The sequence below is a fragment of the Semicossyphus pulcher genome, unplaced genomic scaffold (genome assembly GCF_022749685.1).
Source record: "Semicossyphus pulcher isolate SPU_LCO1_2020_fin unplaced genomic scaffold, fSemPul1.0.p SCAF_17, whole genome shotgun sequence".
Classification (NCBI taxonomy): Eukaryota; Metazoa; Chordata; class Actinopteri; order Labriformes; family Labridae; genus Semicossyphus; species Semicossyphus pulcher.
In genome coordinates, this window is record NW_027211681.1 from 5,574,929 (window position 1) to 5,598,716 (window position 23,788).

The following is a 23,788-nucleotide window of genomic DNA, read 5'->3' on the forward strand; positions in this document are numbered from 1 at the left end:
TACTTCACTGGCGATGGGAAAAGAGACAATCGGCATCTATACGCGGGTCTGAAAAACCCACGTCAACTCGCTAATTTTGGTGGGAAAGGGGTATAGGTCACTATACCAGGCCGCACATACTTATTATGTATTTGAAAAGTATGTTTATATCTGACCTTTTTATTTTGCACTAATATGCCAGAGCTGTCCAAAGAGTCCGCTGACCTCCGTGTGCTTCCCTCATTACTTGTAGTGTTTGACAGATGGATGAAGTAGTCTGCTTTTCAGAAGTAAGGCCCCGTGAATGAAAGCAGTGTTAATAAATGAGAGAGAAGAAGGAAGGAGAAAAGTAAAGATGAGTAGAAGAAAAAAAAGATTGTGAGGAGAGGAACTTTTATAGTTGTTTTCAGAGTCTGTTGTGTTGGTAGTGTGTATGTGTGTTTGTGTACGCGTGTGTGTTTGTATTTTAACAGAAGGCAGTGGGTGTGGGTGTACGTGTGTTTGTGATTGACAATGACAGTGAATGCCACAAACTAGAGGGGGCCATTCTTCTGTTAATTACTGAGTTAATGACACACTATGCTCCAGCGGACATGCAACATGGCAGGCTGATGCAGACACACACCACACAGAGGAACCCACACACACACACACACACACACACACAATGATAATGTCTAAGTCTGCTTCCCTGCTCACACATTGTGGCTGGCTGCTATACAAGGAGCTTGACAGTGAGATAGCAGGCTAACAATGATACACACCCACACACACTCGCACGCACACACGCACACACAGAGCAGCAGCATCTGACAGGGAACCTCATCAAACCAGCTTTAATGAAGTCACTACTCCCAAAGAAAGGAGGGATGAGAGGAGGAGGAGGAGGGGAGAAAAGGAGGACAAGGTCGCCTGGATTGATGACGCTCATTAGCCTAATAAGGTACTTTAATGAAGCGGGCCCGACACTATAGAGTGCCACAGAGTCTATAGACGCGCACACACACACACACACCTCACCGCTTTGTGTTGTCAGCTGTATTCACAGAAGTATGCAGCTATTTCTGTCTGTTTCTCTCTAACAAACAAACACACTCACCTCTCCTTCCGACGACTGCAGGAGGAGGTCTTTCCTACAGGACGCTGTGAAGTCTCCCACTCCAGCGTTGACCTCCACCCCTCTGGGAGCCTCCAGGGTCAGCGTCCGAGTCGGCGACTCCAACCTGAGAACCATAAACAACCTTTGGTCACACACTTTATGCCATAAAAGCAGCGGAATGACACCTGTGGAGACGCACAGCGTGAACAAACAGGTTGCTTTTAGCTTGATAACTAAGCCAACATCAGACTATTACTGCACGATCAATACTGAGCTCAAGGTTTTTAATCTCCAGCTGCTCAATCAAAAGCAGCAGAAGACTGTGGCTGTATACCGGTACAGCTAACATAACAAAGGATATACCAGCACTTGCTAATTGATCAGTCTTGAGTAAATAGCTCTGTACAGCACAAACCCACACACATAATTTGGCACTAAAGTATGAATGAAAAAGTGCTGTTTGGTCCTTATTACACCCCCCCTCTGTTGTTCCATGACGAGTGTCTTTGTGAAATGATGGTCACTGCAGCTTATGCAACAATCAAATCTAAAGAAAACGACAGATGTATAAGTGTGTGATTAAAAAAATAGAAAGAACTTTATTAATCCCGAAGGAAACTATAGTGCCAGATAGCTCCAAAAATGCAGCACAAAATTATAGTAATACAAAAAAACCAACTGAAATATAAGTGAATATGTAAAATATAAAGTATATGGGTTAATGCAAAAGAGACAGTGCCTTAAAGAAAAACAAGTTTACAGTAATCATCTGCAAAAGTAGGCAGGAAGTAACGGTAGCAGTTAAACTATTGGCCGAGGTTATGAATCGAAGATTACGAATATAGCTGTCCCAGAGTGTGATTTCACACAGCGTGTTGGTGTTGCTGAGCAAAAGATGCATGATGTGTAAACCACAGAATGTATAAAAAGATAGACGACATGACAGCTCCCTAAAAGTGAAGCCAAAACATTTCGGGCGCCCCCTGCTGACTGGCTGCAGTATAGCTCATAAAGCCCGCCTCCTAAGTGTTAATAGATGGGACATGAGTCAAACTATAAAATCAAAATACACGTCAAATAAATTTCTCTCAAACATGGTTTCTGTCATTATAGTTAGTTATTATCATGGTGATTCACATCCAAGTGTTCATTTTTCTGACAAGTTTAGTTTTAATTAGTTATTTGATGCTGTCAAAACAATGATTGACAGCTCTGTTGACAAATTCGGCTCCCGTAGCCAGTCTGTTCCAGATTAGCGGAGTAGGAGGCAGACCGGCGAGAGGAAACACAACTAAAACAATCACTACAGTCATTGAAGCTTACATATCTGTGAACGTCTGATTCAGACCAACAGTAACTGGTGTAAACCAACAGCGACAGCATCACACACACACACACACACACACACACACACACACACACACACACGCACACGCACACACACACACACATACCTTTGTCCCATCCAGCCCGCGTTCCCATTTACATAGACATCTCTTTGGCTATGTTGCCACATTCTGCGCTTTGTCCGTTTTAAAAATAATCACAAGGCAAAATACTGGGGTAACAGTCCCGCCTTCAGTAAGCCGTGTAAAAATGACTAGAGTAATTTCATTACGTCTTGGGGCCCTTTTTTGGACTCACTTCCTTCTGGAGAACAAAACAATTAACTCCTCAGCCAGAGAATCCAGAAACACATGAATGAAGCTTGGTTGTGTTAAATTTTTGTTCAAACTGTATTGAGAGGTGCTGGTTCAGCTCAGCTGGTGGAGCAGGCGCCCCAAATACAGAGGCAAAGTCCTCGCCACATCGGACGCAGCAATGTTTTTTTTGAATATTTTTCAGTTTTTTTATATGGACCAATCTATGGACAGGCATTGCAAACTACCTTAGGCTGTATTTGCTGTGGTTGTGTATGTCGCAGTAGGTGAGCAGAGTGACCTTCTGTTTCTGCCCTTTTTACTGTTTAATAATGCTTTCATTTGTCTTTGAAAAAACCTACGAGAATGAATATGAAGAATGAATTGTTCTACTGCAGCGGTCCAAAGTGCTCTGGCCGTGGTTGGCGTCACAGTCCCCTTGGAGCGTGACGGGTCAGTAGCCTCAAAGTCCGCGCCTCAAAGTTGAAAACAATATGAGATGATTAAACAGCTTGGTGTTGTTAGATAAGCACAGTGCTTCGCTCAAGGGCATGTTGGCATGCGAAATTAAATAAAGAGCGCTTTGGGCAAAGCAGGCAGAATTACAATTTATGAAGTGGGAGTAAAACAAATTAAAGCGCACACTCACAACAAAGATCAAAAACAAAAAATGCTTTGCTATAAGGGCACTTTTCCAGACTAACTGAGCTCAAGGGCACGTCAGATGGTTGCTTTCCCGATCCCTACTGAGAGGTTAAAGGGATAAAGCATTCAAGCCAAAGGGTAGATTAACTGAGCTCATGACGTGCGTCCAGTCTGTGGCCAAACAACAGAGATGTAAAAAACAGGCATTAGTGGCTCCGCTGAAGGCGCTTTGACTGAGAATGATTGTACCAAGCTTCTCTGTTAATGTCCCTCCCTTCATAGAGTCCCCGGGATGGAGGAAATGTATATTCTGCTCACAGCCCCTTTGGTGAGGAATAATTCTACATTTCAGGATTGCAATCTGAAGAAGTCGACATTAGCAGCGGGAGAAAAGCTCCCTGGGCTGTGGTTTTCCATGTTTGGTTGCACCCGAGTAATGAACACGCGCTTCAAAAGATGTTTCTGTTTCAACGTCGCTTCTTTTCTGCTGCTTTTATTCTCAGGCTCTTTACACCTTATTAGATGTTGGTGATATATATGGCAAAAAGATCCATAAGAAAAACATCCACTAATTTACTGGGTTAATTCCATTCATTTAAAATACAGATTCAATGTGTTTATGCTTTTCTTTCATTAAGTAGCAACAGGCTGAAGTAGGGCATATTACCTGTGACGAGATAATGTCACTTGATTTAAGAAAATGCCTGAAGCGGGCCGGTTTGCATCACAGTGAAGTCATTTCACTCCACTAGTTTGCCACTCCTGTGTGATGAAAATGGGACTTTATGAGTCTGTAGCTACATTACAAGAAACTGTCCATGTCTCTAAATGTGTGTCTCATGGAGAAGAACGCCAACCCATTGAATTAAACTGTAGTATTTTTTTCTGTTTAACCTTTAAGAACACCTTTAAATAAGCAACCAGTTTCCTTTTGTCTACATGTCTGCGTTTGCTGTTCGTCAGAGCTAACCGTGCTATTTATTCTTGGTAGAAGGTAGAAGTGTGGAGGTGCAGACGATTCTTGAGGTGGATTAAAGGTGAGGGAAGTTTTGCTGCTGTGCAGTGCTGAGCATCCGAGTGATATAATAAGTGTTGGAAGCAGACGCTTCGTGCTGGGCCTGACTTATTGATCTGTAAAAATAGAGTGTATGCTGCAGCAGTCACGGGTTAACAAGAAGAGAAACAAAGACAGACAGGTAGACGCAAGATTAAAAGAGAGCTCGAAGGAATGACAACAAAAAAAAAAAGGTAAACTATTATTCGTTATCTTGAAGGTTTGCATGTGCAGTAAAGAGGGAGAGAGCGGGAGAGAGAGAGAGAGAGAGCTTGCTGGCCTAGTCAACGGCAGTGATGTGAGGATGTTCTGCTGGTTTGACAGCTGAGGCAATTACAGTGACGCTGCTGCAGGCTTAAACCAGCTCTGATGGGCAGACACACACATACATACTGACTATCACTCTATGTCTCTCGGCCCGCTTTCTCCACCCTGACACAGCAATCCATGTTTGTGTTTGCCTCTGTTCCGACTCACCTGTCCGTGTCCTTCACAGACAGACCACCTATTACACTTCTGGACTCATTTATAAATGGTGTATATTAAGAAACAATGTAGAACATCTGCACATTTTTCACTTAAACTTTAATCTCCACAATGTCAATTGTTCAGTCAGTTTGGCCACAACAAACTTTGGATGTTTTAAGGTGGTATAATGTAAGTCTAGTTGGCAACAGTAAACCTGAAACAGCAGCTGTGTGATGCATGATGGTGAGTACACCCAGGATGGATGGGTCTCATAATAACATTACCATGAACATCGATTAGCAGTTTTAAAAAATGGGTTTTAGGTTTCATGCACGTTTCAACTTGATTAAGTTTGGATAATTTATGTGTTAGAGTAACGTCTGGAGGCCAGTGTTAATGCTGTTTATATGACTGCTGGTCATTAAACGACGATGCTTTTCATTTATGAATGCTCCTCTTCATCATGTACTTGAGGGCTCAGCATTCTCATATTTTAATTTGGGGACATTTATGGATTGGTCATCAAAGCTTTTCTTAAAAGATTTTTTCTCAGTTCTCCGTCCCTCTCATCATTCAGATATCAGTGATGATAATATACCTGTGAAGCGATGAGAACTGTCCTTAATCTAGTTTTCCCATTGACAAACTTTAGCTGTGTTAGTCGCCTGGCTCCATCACTTTGGTCAATCTCTCTTTACTGATTCTGCATGGGACCGGATTTTGGTATCAGAAGTGGTTTCGGTTTGTTGTGCGTTTGTAGTCTGAGTAGTATCGACCTATCATGTATAGGCAGGCTTTGGTTGTTTGCAGGATAATCCACGCTGAGAGCAAAACAGGCTGAACGCAATCCGCCGTAATGTCATCCTGGCTCCCATCGGCAGACATCTGACAACGATGTAGCTTATTTTTAATACTCTCTTGGAAGTCTTATCACAACTACAAGTCCATTCTTGCTTCTCAAGTCGGACTGTAAACAATGCAGCGCACGGAAAAGGAAGTCCTATATCGCTAATGCTGGCTACAACAGAAGCCACTTAAAGTTTGCCGTCACTTCCAGAGGCTATATCGTCGTCCGATTATAGGCGATGGGTTCCAAGATCAGTTAAGACTTAAAAATCTCAGTATTTAATGAATTGCCATGGAATTTGTTGCAGATATTCATGCTACAAAGAGGATCCATCACAATGACTTTGGGCATCCCCTGACTTTTCCTCTAGTGTCAGCATGTTGTTGACTGTTTTGTTGAAATGACATTCCCATTACATTTCCCATTATACCTTCTGTTCAGTTCTAATTAGCAAACATGAGCAAAGTGACAGACTCATTTAAGAAGGTGAAATGGTAAACATTATAACTGCTAGCGATTAGCATGTCAGCATTGTCATTCTAGATAAGTTGTCCTGCTGACATGAGCTAGAGCTATTCTGAGCTGCTGCCATGGCTGCAGACTCCTAGGTTGTGTTCAAAATGCCGTACTATATACTACATACTACATACTATATACTACGCACTATGTACTGCATACTGTGTTCGGAGGTAGTATGTAGTATGGGGGAGCTTTTCAAATTAATTTTGCAGTACACCAGGTGGAAGTAAACAATAACCGTCGCTTCTTTAACTATAGCGCCCCCTTCTGCTGGAATGCTGCTGCTGTCCGTCATTTCAACTGCCGCTGTGACGTTCCAGTGTTTTGCATTTTGGCCAAATCAGTACGTACTGCGAGTGTAGTATGGCATTTCGAACACAGCATTAGTCTTGCTTGATACACTTAGTGCACCTTTACTGGAACACTTGAGTGACACCACTGTTGGACTGTTTAGATACACAACTATTGCTCACAGGGAAATATCTCTGTATGATGGATTGCCATGGAAAATTGTTTGGATGTCCATGAATCCCAAAGGAGGAAGGTAATGAAATGACTTTGATGATGCTTTGACTCTTCATCTAGAACCAACATCCGGTCAAAATGTAATTCGTCCATCTCTATGATTCACAGTGATTATGGCATTCCTATGCACTTGGTCTTAAGCGCTAATTGGCTAATTCTAGCATGCTAAAATATAAACATCCTCAACATTCAAAGTGATTTGCATCAATATGGTAACATTTTGAGGATGTACCATGCTGAGGTTTAGTCTTGTCTCAATGTGCAAACTTTAACACGAACACACAGGCTGGTATCTGCATGGTCTCCTTCCTTTATAGCACTGAGCAGAGCATTATACTGTGACTATCAACCATCAAGGTCGAACACATGACTCATCCATGAAAGGCTAAACTGTCTTTCTCACAAACACAAATGCTCGGCCTCTTTTGAAGTCACCCAGCAGCACACATACACAAACATGAAGTACACACAAACATCCACATAAAGTTTCTGGTCAGGCCGCCGTGTGGTTGTGTTTTTTCACGGTGCAGATAGCAGGAGTCTGCGGCTAAGCTGTTATCTTTGCTATTCATTATTATTAGAAAAACTGTCTTCCCTCCTTCCTCTGCTTCACATCCGAACACTATTCCTCCTTTTCTCTCTCTCCCACCAACAACCCCCCTCCTCTCTCTCTCTCATAGATCTGTTTTGACCTTCAGTTGCAACAAGGCCATTTTATACGCCGTCCATATTTGTCCAACCTGACAAGATAAGCAGGACAGAAATACATCAACATGAATTGTTTTTTATCTTAATTCATTTCTGGTAAAAAATAGAGAACGAAGGGGAGGGGAGGGTTTTAGATATTCAGAATGAAAGACGGAGAACAAGAGACTTATTTTGGCTCATTTTAAGAAATATGATATCTGAGAATCCTCTGATAAGTACGCGTCTGTCGGAATATAAATAGGGACTTTTAAAGTATAATCAGCAATCCTATTTGTATATTTTCATGTTTACACTTTAAATCTTAGTTTGATCTCCACAAGAATTGTGTCTATCTCTCTGCTTTGTTCTATTGAAGCTTCCCGGGAAGTCACGACAGTGAGACAGAGAGCCAAAATGCACGATACAAGGACCCTAATTTGAAGCAGCTTAATCCAATTTGACTATATTCAGTTTCATTATGCGTGCATGCTTTTGTTTTCCGACAGCCTACAAGATAACGGCAATCTCTTGCATCCAGGGAACAAACTCAAACTGTTACAAAACCGAACATGGACACATTTAGCAAAGAATCATCTTGAGGCCCTTTTTGTGGAGCTACTTTCCAGCCTCCAATGTGGCATTTGGCTGTAAAGGCAATGCAGGACTTTGAAAGTAGTCGTTTGTGACATTTTTAAACATATTGTAAAGGGGTTTTAACTGGTTATAAAACAGATGCCTCTATATGACCTATAAAAGCAAACCAGATCATCAGGAAATACATGACTTTTTCTATGTAACTATTTTTAATGCCTCTCATCGCTGCCACCGTGTCGGTGTCCAAAGCGATTTACAGCACCGGACTAGGAATCCATTTGCATACATTTTCCCCGGCATATATCTCACAGCGAGTCGTGCGTTAGACAGTTAAAGGTCAGTAGGTTCAGATTGTTTGTGACAAAATACTATATACGCATGTACAGGACAATATCCCTACTCACACTCTCAGTTTCACTTGAAGTAAATCCCAACAGTTTTGTTTAGTAAAGATTATATTTGATGTGGGCGGCACGGTGTTGTGGTGGTTAGCACTCAAATCTCGGTTGGGCTGGCTGGGGCCATGTGGAGAATTTGTATTTGCTCCCTGTGCATGCGTGGGTACTCTGGCTTCCTCCTGGCTTCCTCCCACAGTCCAAAGACATGCTCGTTAGCTGCATTGGTGACTCTAAAATTCCCCGTAGAGGTGAGTGTGAAAGGTTGTCTGTCTCTATGTGTCAGCCCTTTGATTGACTGGCGACTAGTCCAGGGTGTAACCCACCTCTCGCCCAATGACAGCAGGGATCGACACCAACCCCCCATCCCCCTCTGCAACCCTTAACAGGATAAGGGGTATAGATAATAAATAGATGGGTTTAAAAAAAGAGATTTTTCTGATTTGAATCGATTCTCATTTAAATGACCCAATATCGATTAATAAATTGAGATCGATCTTTAAAAATGTGTGTCGAAACGTGTCTGATCACTCACATATCTGAGCGCTCCTGAACGCTGCATGACTCAGCACATGCCCCCGAAACACAGCAGTGAGGGAGACATGCCCGGACTTGTTTACTACACACCTACTAAGAAGACTCTTTTCATCGTGTCTGCGTCCATGTAAGTTAGTTTGCCCTAATGTTACTTTCTGTTAGCGTCGGCTTTGGCCGCGAGTGTATTTTCGGCATGTTGTTATACAGTGTACCTTTCCCCATATCTCTTATTTGTCTCCTGTGGTTTTGTTCTTCGCGCTGTGAGATCTCGTGGCCAAATCTCGCGCAAGTTGATGCCCAGTTTGTTTAGTCAAAGCCATGAGCCTGATGTTCAGACTAAAAATCTCAAGCTGGAAAAAAAGTTCAAAAGCTGTTTAATTAATAAAACTGTTAATATTGTGTTGACTGCTGTGTGTTGGTCATGTTAAAACATGATGTAACTTCTTTGGGGTCAATTCTTATTGTAAACATTAAAACTTTTGATAATGCACTCGTTAGAGGTGCACTGATATTGTAACTGAAATACTCACCAAAACGATCAAATGGGATCGGAAATTGAATGGAATTGAGAAATCCTTATCAACACCCAGCCCTAAAATAGATGGATGTATTTTGTGTACAGCTATTGTCTTAATCTCGAGTCAAACATAGAAGACAATTTATCTCCTGTAATGCAAGGGTGGAGCACAGGATCAGGCAATCCAGTTATATTAGGAATATATCATATCATTTGTGCATGAACGTTGACTGGATGGATTTTTCCCCTGGAGTCATTATCTTACAAGCTTGGTTTTCTTGCCACCGGTTAAAGCTGCATTGTGTCAAGAGAAACAACTTCATTTGCTGTATTTTGAAAGCAGATTGGGAAGCTGTGTATTAAATCTCGCCGGAAATGTTCAAATTGCCGCTTTTTAGTGTGATTTATTATTTCCTAGAAGCCCTGGCTGACATTCATCCCGACCTTTTCCTTTTCAGAAGCACTGAAAGCCACAACACCTTATCGCCACCTTGCCATTTGGGATGAAACCTTTAACCTTTTCACGCTAAATGCTCCGTCATCTGCCTCGGTGCCCCTGCCAGCACCCTCCAACCCCCATCCTAGAAGCACTTCCAAACTTTTTACATTTTAAAAAGTGCTGCCAAGTGATGCATTGAGACAAGATTGAAGACAGGGAAGGCGGCAGACTTTGACTTTTACGGAGTCAAATCGAGACAGAACGCAGAAATGTGGCATTTCCAAAGCCTCCTGACTCTTGCAGTGAGTGTATGTGTGTGTGTGTGTGTGTGTGTGAGGGAGGCTGATGCAGTGTTTAAATCGCCCCATGAATCCTGCAGGTGTATAAAAAAAGAGTGAAAAGAGAAAGCCTTGGGCTGTTTTAAAAAGTTATAAAAGTCCCCACTGAGTTACTGAGGTGGGACAGGCGAGAGTCAAGGTACATTAGAGGTTTGTCTTTGTGGAGAGAACGTGTGTGTGTATGTATGTTTGTGTGTGCAAGACAGGGCAGGAGACAGAGGTGTGTGTGTGTGAGTGCGTGTGCGTGTGTGTGTGTGGGTGCAGGCATTCAGTGCTAAAGAGGAGGTTATGACCACTGAAGAGTAAATGTTGTACTTCAGCAACTCTGGGTGCTTAAATTTGAATTTCAAGCAACGTGTGTGTGTGTGTGTGTGCGTGGATGACTTTATATGTGTGTGTACTCCATAGTGTGTGTGTGTGTTTATATCTGCACAAAGATTCAGCCTTGGATGTTAGAATATCAACGTCAGTTCGCCAGCAACATTTATTGAAGATCAATATATTTTATTTCAGACAATATTGCAATATATTTTATTAGGTGTTTGTTGTCTGTTTGTTTCCTTCATTGCAGACGTCTAACACTCTGCTTTAAATGAAGCACCTCTGTTTTTGGAGTCATTTCGATTAACCGCGGTTTGTAAACGACTTTACAAAACATGCCTTACGTTCTTTAACTTGATGAGCTGAGATGCAGGCGACACCGTCAGCGCCTGAGCTCAAAGGTTTACTTCGCTGCAACGTTCGAATTGTTTCCTCCCAAAGCAAGCTGTCTATAGGCTCTCTTCTACATGTCTCTGTGTGAGCACGTGTCTGTGTCACAGACTATAGTGAAAAAAAAGATGGACGACATGACAGCTCCCCAAAAGTGAAGACTCAACATCTCTGTCGCCCCCTGCTGACTGGCTGCAGTATAGGTCATAAACCCGCCTCCTCCATGTTAACAGATGGGACATGAGTCAAACTATAAAATCAAAATACACGTCAAATAAATGTTTCTCAAACATGGTTTCTGTCATTATAGCGAGTTCTTATCATGCTAATTTATTTTTCTGACAAGTTTAGTTTTAATTAGTTATTTGATGCTGTAAAAAGATGATTGACAGCTCTGTTGACAGATACGGCTCCTGCAGCCGATCTGTTCCTGAGTTGCAGAGTAGAGGAGGAACAACAACGAGAGGAGACGTAACCGCAGCAATAACTACACCATGGACCAAGCATGGAATTGGGGCTGGTAGGAGAGGTGCCAGTTCCTTTCCTGGGTACTGTCGAGGTGTCCTTGAGCCAGGCACCGAATCCCACAACTGCTCAGGGCGCACGTCAATGTGCAGCCCCCCCACTCTGACATCTCTCCATTAGTGCATGTCCACAGAGTCCTGTTTGTGCATGTATGTATTTCCATGTGTGTAACAGAGTACTAACAGAGTGAAAAAATAGAATTTCCCCCTCCGGATTAATATATATATAATATCTTCTTCTTCTTCTTCTTCTTCTCTGCTTTAGACCAACACAAGAAGCTGTTATGCTATTGACTGTGCCAACATGAGGGATCTTTGCCTTGTAAGTTTAAAGTGTGTTTTGGAAGGGGTGGTACGCCAATGGCAGCACCAACTTATGGGGATGTTTTGGCTTAATTATTGTACGACGAGAGGATGTGGCCACGACTTCCATCTTTATATAAACTAAAGTCATTAGTATGTGACTACTCTCGGTGAAACACCAGCACAGAGAGCATAGGAAAAAAGCTGCATGACTTTAAATGACACCAAAAGATGGCTGCTTAGTTTTTCCTCTCCTCATTCTTTTTATGTACTGCAAAAGAACATTTCTGATGAGGAATACTTTTATTCACTGCATCAATGTTTTGGCAAATTCCACAACATGTCCTGTTTTTGAGAGCATGACTTTTTTTATCATCAGTTCAAAAATTGCGTCCATGTTTTCTGCATCTCAAAAATCAAACCACCCTAACAAACTACACAACAGTTCCTGTGTTTGCACAGCTGTCTAGTCATTAAGTTCAGTGTCCTGTACATCTCCCCACCTCTGCACAACACACTGCTTGACAAATTTTTGAGTTATTCAAAAACGACTTTCAGAGGCTCTTGCTGTCCTCCTCGCTGTGAAATGTAGCCGAGGAAATGGCTAATGGCAGAGTGCGTAAGGAGAAAAAATGTCAAGCAATTTCATGCCTTTGTGCCTCCGATGGGGCGCCAAGCTGATAATTTAATCAGTAGTGAAAGAGTAGCTTCACTCCTGTGCAACTTCAGCCATTCCTTCCTTTGTTCATTGACTTGTTTTTGCTAGAATAGAGACGGAGCTGGAGAGAGACATTTTCATGGAAAAGTACAGAATGGGAGGGGTGAAAGGAGCATGGATGAATGAGAGGCAAAAGTGATGAATGTGGTTACACCGTTTTCTGCCTACACAGTGCACCTCCATCTGACCAGCACAACTTCTGATGTCTGTGTGTTGAGTCATAAAAAAACTGCCTATTTGCAATACATCATGTTTTGACAACTACTTTTGCTTCCTTTACTGTTCGGAAAGAGATGGGACCTGTCGGGAATATTATTTCAGGGGTACATCACTCCATGACGGGTTTGATTGTGTCATTTCTGACCGTCTGAACGGTTACATCATGATGCTCATGTACAAACTGGGGGGAAAAAAGGAAACCAAAACACCTCCACATCACTCTGTCCATGCCTTAAAGCCCATCTCTCACTCTGACAAAACTTTTAACAACTGAAACAAAACTTTATTTTCTTGTGCAACTGTTGCCGTCGTGTATCTTCATCTTTTGAAGGCCATAAACTAATTTGCCCCACGAGGGAAAGAGTTTTACCACTGAACTGAACGACACGGAGTTGCTTTGGACCAAAGAAAAACAAAACAAAGGGTCCAAGAAGAGACAGAAAAGCTTTAGAGCATGAACAAACAGAAAGGTATATATGTGCATTTGCTTTGCTCCCAATTGTAGATACAAGGTCGGAAAACAGCGGGACAGTCTATGCTGTGCTTCATTAGCATTGTCTCAGTATACCATACAGCAGAGCCAGACAGAAAACACATCCGAGCAGAGCTCCCTCACAAAGACAATAAAGAGACGGCTTAGTCTGTGTAGTGTGTGCAGTTTGTTCACCCATCTGCGATTCACGCATTCTGTAATGAATGCAGCTTTTTTAATGACGCGTTAAGGACGAGCTGGTATGTATAAATACAAAAACTCACCTTCTACAGGTGAAAAAGTCAGATATGAAGATGTTCATTTCATAGAAATATTCTGCAAACTTCTCAGTTGCTTATGTAGCGCTCACTCACGTCGGCTCGGTTCGACACTGATAGAGACATCATCCTTACAGGCAGCTACAGGCACCCATGTATTAATGTCATCTGTAGCAATTGTACGACATTCCTTGATATTTAATATGCCTCGCAAATAGTGCTTCTTGTATTTCTCCGAAGAGCGAATGAAACTTTAATGATCCCTTCGGGTAAGTTGGATATTTGCAGCAGCATGGAGAAGGGTAAAGATAAGAATAGAACTAATACTGAAGATAGTGATAGTGATAAGTAACAGCAGAACACATCAGGATGAACAACAGATAAAAAAGGAGCGTCAGTGCATCCTCACTGAGAGATTTACTGATTAGAGGCGTATATGCGAGTGAGCAACTCGCGCTGTTCACAGTATTGGTTGTACAGATGGAAGAACATATGTTGGGAAATTAGAGTGTGAACTTCAATCTGCTCACACGAAAGCTGACAAAGTGCACCTGACCTCCCTGTTCAACCTTAACGTACAGAAACCCTGACCTGACTGCCATCCGTTACTGAATATATGGAAAAATATTGTGGCACAAAGACTATAGCGAATTAAATCAAACATGGGTAAAGAATCACAAAGTTAATATGTAAAGACTGACTGTACTGTATGTTGCATTTAGCACAGGTCACAGTATTTTATGAGGACTTGTGCCCGGTGCAAATTCACGCTAGGCCACAAGAATTGTGAGAATCATGCAAATAATGCAACATGAATCCCACTAATGAATACATTTGTGTCAATCACATATTAAAGAAATTAGTAGGGATGCACGATATTAGATTTTTTGCCGATATCCAATATGCCAATATTTTACAACTCATTTAGCCGATTACCGATACCGATACCGATATATTTTTCCCGCACACCTAATTGCAGAGATCATCAACTCTCTTCTGTATTGGAATTAGCGTACAGTATAATGGTGATACTCTTGTCACATTTGTTACAACGGTCGGGGTGACGGGTCTTGAGATTGTTAATCGAAGTTAATTGAAGTTTGTAGTGTTGAAAGACTTTGCCTTGGCTCCTCCTCGCATCACCGAAGCTGAGCAGTCATTGCAAATAGCAGTTTTGATATCTATTTCGGACACTTTGAAAAACTTCCACGCCAAGGACATTTTGGCTTCTAACTCTCTCATGCTGCAGGTAGACACACGTGACATCATCACGCTGCGCCACGCAGGTCTTCTTCGCGCTGGGGACATTGCGCCGAGGTTGGGCATTTAATCAAGAATGCAGCGGCCCATTATTTTATCGGTTAATTATATCGGCGTGTTGGCCGATATCCGATAGTTCATTTTTAAGCCGATATCGGCCGATACCGATAACGTGCCGATAATATCGTGTATCCCTAGAAATTAGTGTGACACTGTGTTGTCAAAGTCTGTGAGCGTTTAGAACCTGAGATGCATCAGAAATGGTCTATCCAAACTCCATTCAAAAGCATGACTTTTCACTTCTTACAAATCTGCATTACAATACAGTTATTTCGGCATCCTTTTGGCTCATTTATTATGAACAACTAAAAGGAAATACCGCTGTAGTTGGCTTGATTGCTGCCGCTGTGTGACTTGCTAGTTACAGTGAAACTTACACTAACAGTGGAAGATGAACGGACACTCTGCAAATTAAATGGAATCGTAGTGTTAGTTTCCATCTGAGAAATCATGACCTCGCCAAGATGACATCAATCTGGCCATTGGCAAGCCTGAAGTTGCTGGAAGTGACAGTAAAGTGAGCCCATACATGCTGGTCTCGTGTTTGCCAACATATCGGAAGAGGCAAATATGGCCGCCTGGCTTGTTTAACACAAATGATCACACGGTCAAACTGGTGTGAGTAACATCAGGCGAATATTCTCTTCACTTTTGCTCTGAACTCATCTTTAAGCCTGCTGTATTACCAGATTTTCACAGTTTTTGGGCATACATCGATACTTGTCATGCTATTTGAAGATATGTTTACTTAGGATTGCAATGCTGTGTTCTGTAACTGTTGTTGCCGTTGTTATTCTCTGGCCTCACCTAAATGTCCTCCCTACTCTTACCAACAATTATATCTGTTTGCCGTCCATCAGCCTGAATCCACGTGAAAGCAGCATAAAAAGTGCTTCGCCTGTGACCATGTAAAATGTCATTGTAATCAGTTACACTGTTATTATCAAAATGTTATTAACTAGTGAGTAAATCGACTCGTCCCTCCTGCCTCTTTTTGGCATTCTTGGTTTTATCGCCATTTAGTGATTGTAAGAAATAATATTGGTTTTAAAAACACATTTATAATCTAGTTAGTTAAGATGTGAATGTATTTGTGAGCTATTGGCCACTTTTAACTTTTTGGACTTGGATGTAAGTTTAGCAGATGAATAAATCTGTGAGTTTTAAGGGCAAGTGAGTACAAGCCCAAGTCTAATTAGTGGGATGAAAGTGTGTTTCAAGAAAGTGAAACTTCATCCTCCACCATGAGGTGCAGGGAGAAGAGGCATGCTGTCGAGCTTTAACTGTGGTGAATATTTGTGGGAAGATGCGTCATTCTTTTAGGGTTTCTTATACATGATCATAGATCATATATGGGATACATGTGAGAACAAATGAGTCATGTCCACCTTTCTGAAACATGTACGGAAGACCACTTGGGAGAAAAAGCGAACAATAGTTTGACACATACACAGATGATATGAGGGCTGTTCATACTTTCCCCCCAGAGGACCAAAAGACAAGAAAGGAAAGAGAAATACATGAAGTAAGAGAACGAGGGATCAAGAGAGAGGGGGTACAAGAAGAAGGAGCGTGTGTTCAGAGTGGAAAAAGAAATCTTCAGCAGACGGAGACAATCATAAGATCAAGTCTGTTTTCTATCTCCGTCTCTGCCTCATCGCCTGCCCTCCTACAGTCATCCCATCAGTGTGTCTCTCGTTCCTCCCCCTCGTCCCTCACCTCCCGGACTGGCTGTGTGTGCTCTTTCTTTCTCAGCGGAAAATCATACAAACAACAAGGTCATGGTGGTAAAAATGGAATATCTCCCCATGTCTTTATCTCCCTTTTTTCAACCTCCCCATTTTGCTCCGTTACTCAAGTGTACATCTCTTCATTTTCATCTCCCCCCTGTAGATTCATTTCTACAAAGACAAAGCCCTTTTTCTTCAGTTAAATATCTAGTTCCTATGAGATCTAAAAGAAAAAATATGCAATGATTGATGATAATGTTTCTGTCAGTGGAGAAAACGATATAAAGTACCTTCTAAGGTTCCCCTAATGTGGGGAAAATATAATACAGTTCCATATAGGCTGCCCAAAATGATATATAACATTCTGTGTGCTGCTTCCCTTTTGTTTACATTTTTACCCCTGGCCCTCAGAAGACATGAGTCACCAGTTGGTGAGATCCAAGTGCAGACAGTAAATCCAACAATAAAGAAAACTTTCTTACAATGACATCTGATTGCCAGCATGATTACAGTGTGTCATCATGACAGTCAGAGACTGTCTCCCCATCAACAACTAATAACACACCTCCAACTTTTATTTCACTCTTCAGTCACTGTGCACATTCTTAATTTATTCATCAGTCTTAAACTGCTGTCAGGAAAATGCAGTATTTTAACTGAACCATTGTTATCAAAATTATTTTCACAATTAAAAAGTTTGTATATCCTATTTTAAGTTACGTGCTTGCTGTTTTGCAGATTTCAATCAAAGCCAGTCTGAAAATATGAAATAAGAGTGGAATCTAATTATGAATGCACACTGGTGAAAAACAAAGGAAATGATCCAAATGATTTAGAGGCTTTTGGTCATCAGTGAATCTATTAACAGAACTACATTATTAAAGGAGAAGTTCAGTATTTTTAAACTTGGGCTCTATTTTTACAAATTCGGGTGTCGAAGTGACTCAACAAAAACTTTTGGAATCAGTCCAGCTGATATCCTCCGCATGTAGTCGCAATATGGCCACAATGGTTCCAACATAATCCCCTGGGGCAATTGCACCCGATCAAAGTACGTCCACTTAAAGTGCCCGCGAGATTTCAGAGCGAGACTTCTCCTTGAGCGAGACTTCTGTTTCCAGTTACACAAAAAGGATCTAACTCTTTATAAAAAAGGATGACCTTTGTCTGGATAATTTTTGCAATGTTGTCGGACACCTGTAGAAACAATCTGAGCCTGTCAGTGGCAAAAACAAGCACTTTTAGTGGACGTACTTTGATCGGGTGCAGTTACCCCTGGATTATGTTGCAGCCGCAATGGCTGCAACATAATCATTTTGACACACAAATTTGTAAAAAAAAAAAAAAAAAAATGGGCCCAGGTTTAAAAATACAGAACTTCTCCTTTAACACCTGAGTGAGCCGGTAACACGATACAGCACCATGCCCTAATCATTATTAGAGGTGCTAGATAGTCCCTCCAGGAAGTTGCGACCGTGCGAAGTCACGCAAATTCAACCAATGTCTGCAAATTTTTCTCAACCTATGACCAATTAGCCTAGTTCCCCAGAGTGCGACGTCATAAAACTTACTTCTTTAATTTTCAAAATATTGATCCCCTTAAATCAGCAATGTTGTAGAATCATCAGAGGGCACATTTCACTGTATCTGCAATATCTTTGGAGCGCTGCTAGAGACACATTTTCCTTTTTTTTTTTTGCTGTGAAGCAGAGAGCTGATTCATCCTCACAAGGCTCCGGTGTGATTGTCTCTCTTTCATGAGCGACGTAATCTTTAAGGAGGCTCTATAAAGTGATTCTATAACAATAAATGCAACACTCAATGTCTTCTTATGATCATTTATCCATGTTTAGTCGTCCACTTAGCCCCGTCCTGGTGCCCTGTGTTGAGACTAATGACCATTCAGAGGTTCTGTTACTGAGGTGTGTGTCGGCGTGGATCTCAAAGAGTTTGTACATTGAGATGGTAATCCCCCTGTCTCTTTTAAATTTTTTTACACTACTGTAGCATAAATGTAATGAATAATGCATAGATTCTCCTTAGCACTGTAACGGGCTCGTGCAGTGCGACAAGAGCGTGTCATGGCAATTTCCTTTAGAGTCCTTACACAGAGATTGACCGGAAGTGATGTCAATGGACAAACAATTCCTTCAGCCAATACTTGGCTATATTGGAGTGTTTGTCCCTGTTGCTTTCAGTGGATGTGTGAAACAGAAAAAAAGTTTCAAAACACAGCAACTTGCATTGCAACTTTAAAAAAAAAGCTAAGTTATATCACATATTCAGATTTCAGTTTAAGAAACCTTGCAGCTACCACAATAATGGAGACTTTATCAAGTAATGATAACCAGGCGGGTTCTTTGGCAAAGTGTTCAGGATGTTCAGGATGTTTCTTTCCTGACCTGAATTTCAACCATGAAGTCAGATTTTCTCAATGGTTCGCAGTATAATACGGCTGCTTGTTAGTGTGTTCGGATTAGCAGCATGTGTGTGTATGCATACAAGGTGTATAAATGTCTGTGAGCGTGTTTGTGTATTTATGTCTGTGTGTTTTTTTAATGTCATTTGAATGCTGTGATTTCAGAGTCTAGCCAAATCAGCCGCCAGCCATTTGTAATAGTCTTTATCCACAGCGGAACATTTGGCTCTGTCGCAAAATCTGATATTAACAGCCGTCTATCACTGCAACCCACACACAGGAACACGCCAGAGCTGCACACGCACACACACTGAAATTTACACAAGGAACAGATGCGAGGCAATATGGCAAGACTGCTGAATATTTACTGGGTGCTGCTGTTTTCACATATTCCCCCTCAAGATGTGTACAACAGCACCCAATGACAAACAACAGCTGATAAATAATGACGAACACATGCAAACAGCAATCAACAAAGACAAATAATGCCAGAACATCACCGCGTACAGTTTACTGAGGCGGTGTAACAAAGCTTTGTCAAGTAATTAAGAAAAACTAAAATAATGGGGAGCAATGACTTGTGGGAAAAGTTTGTTACGTTGGAAAGGAGAAAGTTAAGTAGTAAGCAGAAACAAACCTCCGTGAGCAGAAATGGATGAAGAAAAGGGTCTTTTAAATGGCAAGTTCAGCCTCAAAGCCCTGCTAGATGGTTCTCTGGACAAGACAAAAGTTATAGAGTACGTTAAATACCACTTGTTGGCCAAGCACACAGCTGATGCAGAGAGCCCCAGGTTGTGAAAAATGTCTTCACGTGATTAAACTTTGACTAAATGATGTTATTTTTTATCTCCTACCGCAGACTCAACGACTTATTACTTAGGAATGTTACATTCAGGTCAAAATGCCCATCTGCTGTTGCTTGTTGACCTTGAGTTTGCCATGTTATGCCAGGTTATTCTGTAGAATATTCTTGACAGTATTTGTCATTGTTTTGGAATGTTGCAATAATAATTAACATACGTATGCATGAAGAAAGCATATTTTTCCCATTTTGATAAGAGGATTAAAAACTTGAAAATATCTCTTTAAGGTAAATTTACAACAGGTAAAAATTAAAAATGTATTTGCGTTTAATCGCTAACTATGAACTAGTTAACTATGAACAACCATGCAATTAATCGCGATTAAATATTTTTATTGACTGACAACCCTAATGTTTATGTATGACCAAAAAAACTAACAAACTAACTAACTGACTAACAAATACACTTACTTCCAGTGTTAAATATTACACTATTGGCCGACACCAATCATCAGAGGAAACCAACTCCAACTACGAAGAGGAACATGCATGACGACTCCTTTGCATGACTGACAGTATAACGCAACACGTAAACACTGGTTAGGGTTAGTGAAAGATAGCGTTTTAAGTTAAAACATCAAAATAGCATAAAGTGATTATATTATTCGTGTTTTCCAAAAAAACATCTTCCTCAACCAAAGCGCTTAAAGTTAGCTCTGGGGGGTAAGAGTTAATCCCAATGACTGGAATCAAAGTCCTGTTCTTTCAAAGCTCACTTTCCACCCTGACTAATTAGACGGTTTGAAAGACTTGCTTGCTGTGAAGATAGTAGAACTTTCTTGACAAGAAAAAATACTTTGCCACTTAAGATAAATCAGGCAACAAATATGTAAGATGTAACAAGAGCAGAAATAAAGTGGGTAGGAAAACACATTTTTGGTATGTCCATTGGAAAACTATACAAAATGGAAAATCCCTAATGTGGAAGTTTGTTTGGTCAAAATGTGAAAATGTATATTCATATTTATGATACAACTTCAACAATATGTGGCTTACACTTTTTTCTGTTGAACTATCGCACTCCATTAGTTTTAAATCCAGCAACTAAAAGTCATTGTTTGTGGTGAGAAATATTTTGAGCCCTTGCTGGTCTCAGATGTCTTTGTGCTCTGTCTGAGACACAACCAGTGTTTTCCTTGCAGTGTTTTAACCCGAGCACAAAGTTCCTGACATTTGTTAAAGAAAGGTGAAATGCAGGTCACGCAGTGATGTCGTGTCATACACAAATCTTTGGTTTCTTCTGGGTGAACGACCTGAACTGAGTCACTTCCTGAGGTCTTCCTGAGATCTGTTCAGTTGAGCTCTCAGTCAGTTATGAGCGTACCTGTAGGGATATACTCACTCACTGAGCGATTTATGTCATTTGTTTGTGGAAGATCTTTCTCAGGTCTTTCACTGAGAGGAATCGATACATCAGTTGTTAGGGAACTGAACAATCTACACAGTGAATGTTAGCCCTGAGTGATGGACAGTCGCTGAGTAAGTCAAGGTAAACAGGCCCTACTTCCCTGCCTCATGGGCACCACTTCTTTTCTCCAGGTGGGGAAAGATGTTTTCAATTAACGTAACCAGGTTAATACATATATAAATATAAGTTCTTCAAGATCCAATCATGGGGCTGCACGGTGGGGTGGTGCAGCTAGAAGGTCACTGGTTCAAACCCCGGTTTGGGCAAGGTGGGCCTTTCTGAGTTTGCATGTTCTCCTCGTGCATGCGTGGGTTGCCTCCGGGGTCTCCGGCTTCCTCCCACAGTCCAAGGACATGTTTGTTAGGTTAATTGGTGACTCTAAATTGCCCGTAGGTTTGGGTGTGAGTGTGAAGGTTGTCTGTCTCTATGTGTCAGCCCTGTGATTGACTGGCGAACAGTTCAGGGTGTACCCCACCCTTCGCCCAATGACAGCTGGGATAGGCTCCAGCCCCCCGCAACCCTGAACAGGATAAGCGGTATAGATAATGGATGGATGGAAGATCCAATCATCACCACAGTGGGACAGCCAATTAAAACGAAATGAACAAAGCTTTCACATTTAGATTTTAGGTTGTGTTTATCTCTATGAACAGATTCTGGATTAGGCAAGTGACACGATTTTGGATGTTGAAAGTTTTCTGGTTCCCATTTGTAGTCTGTGTAGTACAGTCCACTAGCGTTCCAGCAGGCGTTGGCTGTATGCAGACACAAACCGTCCGTCTGGAGAGCAAAAGCAGGCAGAATGCAATCTGCCATAAAACAATCCCATCTCCCATTGCTAATCATGCAGCCACTATTTAGCTTGAATGAATCACTATAAACAGACATCTGCATGGAAGTGCATCTAATAATAGGCTCTCAGACTTTGTCTCTCAGCTAAAACTGCATTCTCGTTTCTCAAGTTGCTTGTCAGACTCTAAATTATGGCAACACTTGGAAAGGAAGTCTTGGCTGGAAGTTACACGGAAGCCCAAAAAAGTTGCCGTACTAAAGGAAATAGCTGGGTTCCAACTATTTCCTCTAGTAATATGAAGTAAAACATTACAAATAAAAAGTCTCAGTATGTAAGCATCAGCTGTAAATTGTATTTTTTTTTAAATTGTAAACTCTGTACACCACTACCAGGACAGGGGACATCCTCACCATCTTTATCACGTCAGCTTGTTAAGTTTACTGCTCTTATTTCCAAATGTCAACAACTGGGAAAAAGTCCTGCTTCAATTTGTAGAACATGACACTCTTAACAAATACACAAACACACACACAGAAACTCAGATACATTATGGATCGTTCCCATAACCGTGCCCGCTTGTTGTTCATCTAGCCTTCCCTCTCTCTCTTTGTTCTCAATGATTTCTCTGTGTGTCTGATCAATAAGAGACAGAACAGAGCGGGGCAGGGCCGATTGCCCTCGTTGTAGAGCGGTAAAGGGGAAAGTTAGAAGCATCCAAAAATCTGATCGCAGGAAGTTCTTTGGTTCACCTGATTGGAGGCAACTTTAGTCTGATAGAAAACTAAGTGTCAGGGTTTTTATCTGCATCCCGCATCACAATCTACGGAGCCAAATTTGACTTCTCTAAAGACCTCGCTGCTTTTGGCGATCACCGCCCACAACATGAAAGCGAATGAGAGAAGAGCGAGACAGAATGAAAGCTAACCTGGCAAACTTGTAATCGATCCCTGTATCAAGTTGACCCCAAGCATTCACATAAAAAGGGGCATTGTTCAAAAATCATCAAGCAAGTTGAACTGCTCTTCTTTAATGGGAACTCTTGTGTGAAGTGAAGCTTTTCCCAAGGGCACAGTTCAAAGAGAATGTGGCTCATTCTAAATTTTAATGATTTCCAATTACTTTGACACAAATCCAGACTTTTAATCAAAAAACAGCTAGGGGCGGGCTAACTGAGGTTTTTTTAGAGCTAATTAGACGGTGTACTTTGCCATCCTACACCATGCTCCTCCATGTGGCAGCTCAAAGGAGAACCTGGCTCCATGAACTTCACTATGAGACTTCTTCAGGATGTGCGTGGGAAGCAGGCCTTATCCAGATCGCCAGATCTGAGTATTGTAACCTCAATTTAAATGTAAATGTGAAGTGTGCTTCTCTAATGAGATGGTTCAAGAATCTGTGGATTATTTGTTAAACCTCTGACTTTGGCCCATTTAAGTATTCAAGATAATGAGCGTGCTGTGTGCTTAGAATCGCATATGTTTACTCTTCTTGCTATATCCACTGGTGTCTTTTCAAGCAGAAATACCACAAATAAGTAATTCGAGACATTTTCTGATTGCAACATCAAGTTGTTGGGAAAACTTCTTCAGAGTTGATTAAAGTGTTGGTGTGTGGGTTAACGTGGGGGAAGAGAAAAATGGAGACCACAGGGTAAATCATTTTCCCAATCCGTACTTCAAGGGCTCGTAAAATTTTACAGTGTTTAATTGGGTTAAATTGGAAGCACCCCTAGGACTGAGCGCCATTAA

The 23,788-nt window shown here is 41.4% G+C and overlaps 1 protein-coding gene across 1 annotated transcript in view; it reads right to left on the reverse strand.

The window, feature by feature from the left end:
- LOC138594764 (zeta-sarcoglycan) overlaps positions 1-23,788 on the reverse strand; it is a 179,532-nt gene that overhangs the window by 16,439 nt on the left and 139,305 nt on the right. Inside the window, exon 7 of the mRNA XM_069665980.1 lies at positions 1,079-1,202. Within this exon, the coding sequence (XP_069522081.1) occupies positions 1,079-1,202 (124 nt within the window). The remainder of the gene's footprint in view (positions 1-1,078; positions 1,203-23,788) is intronic.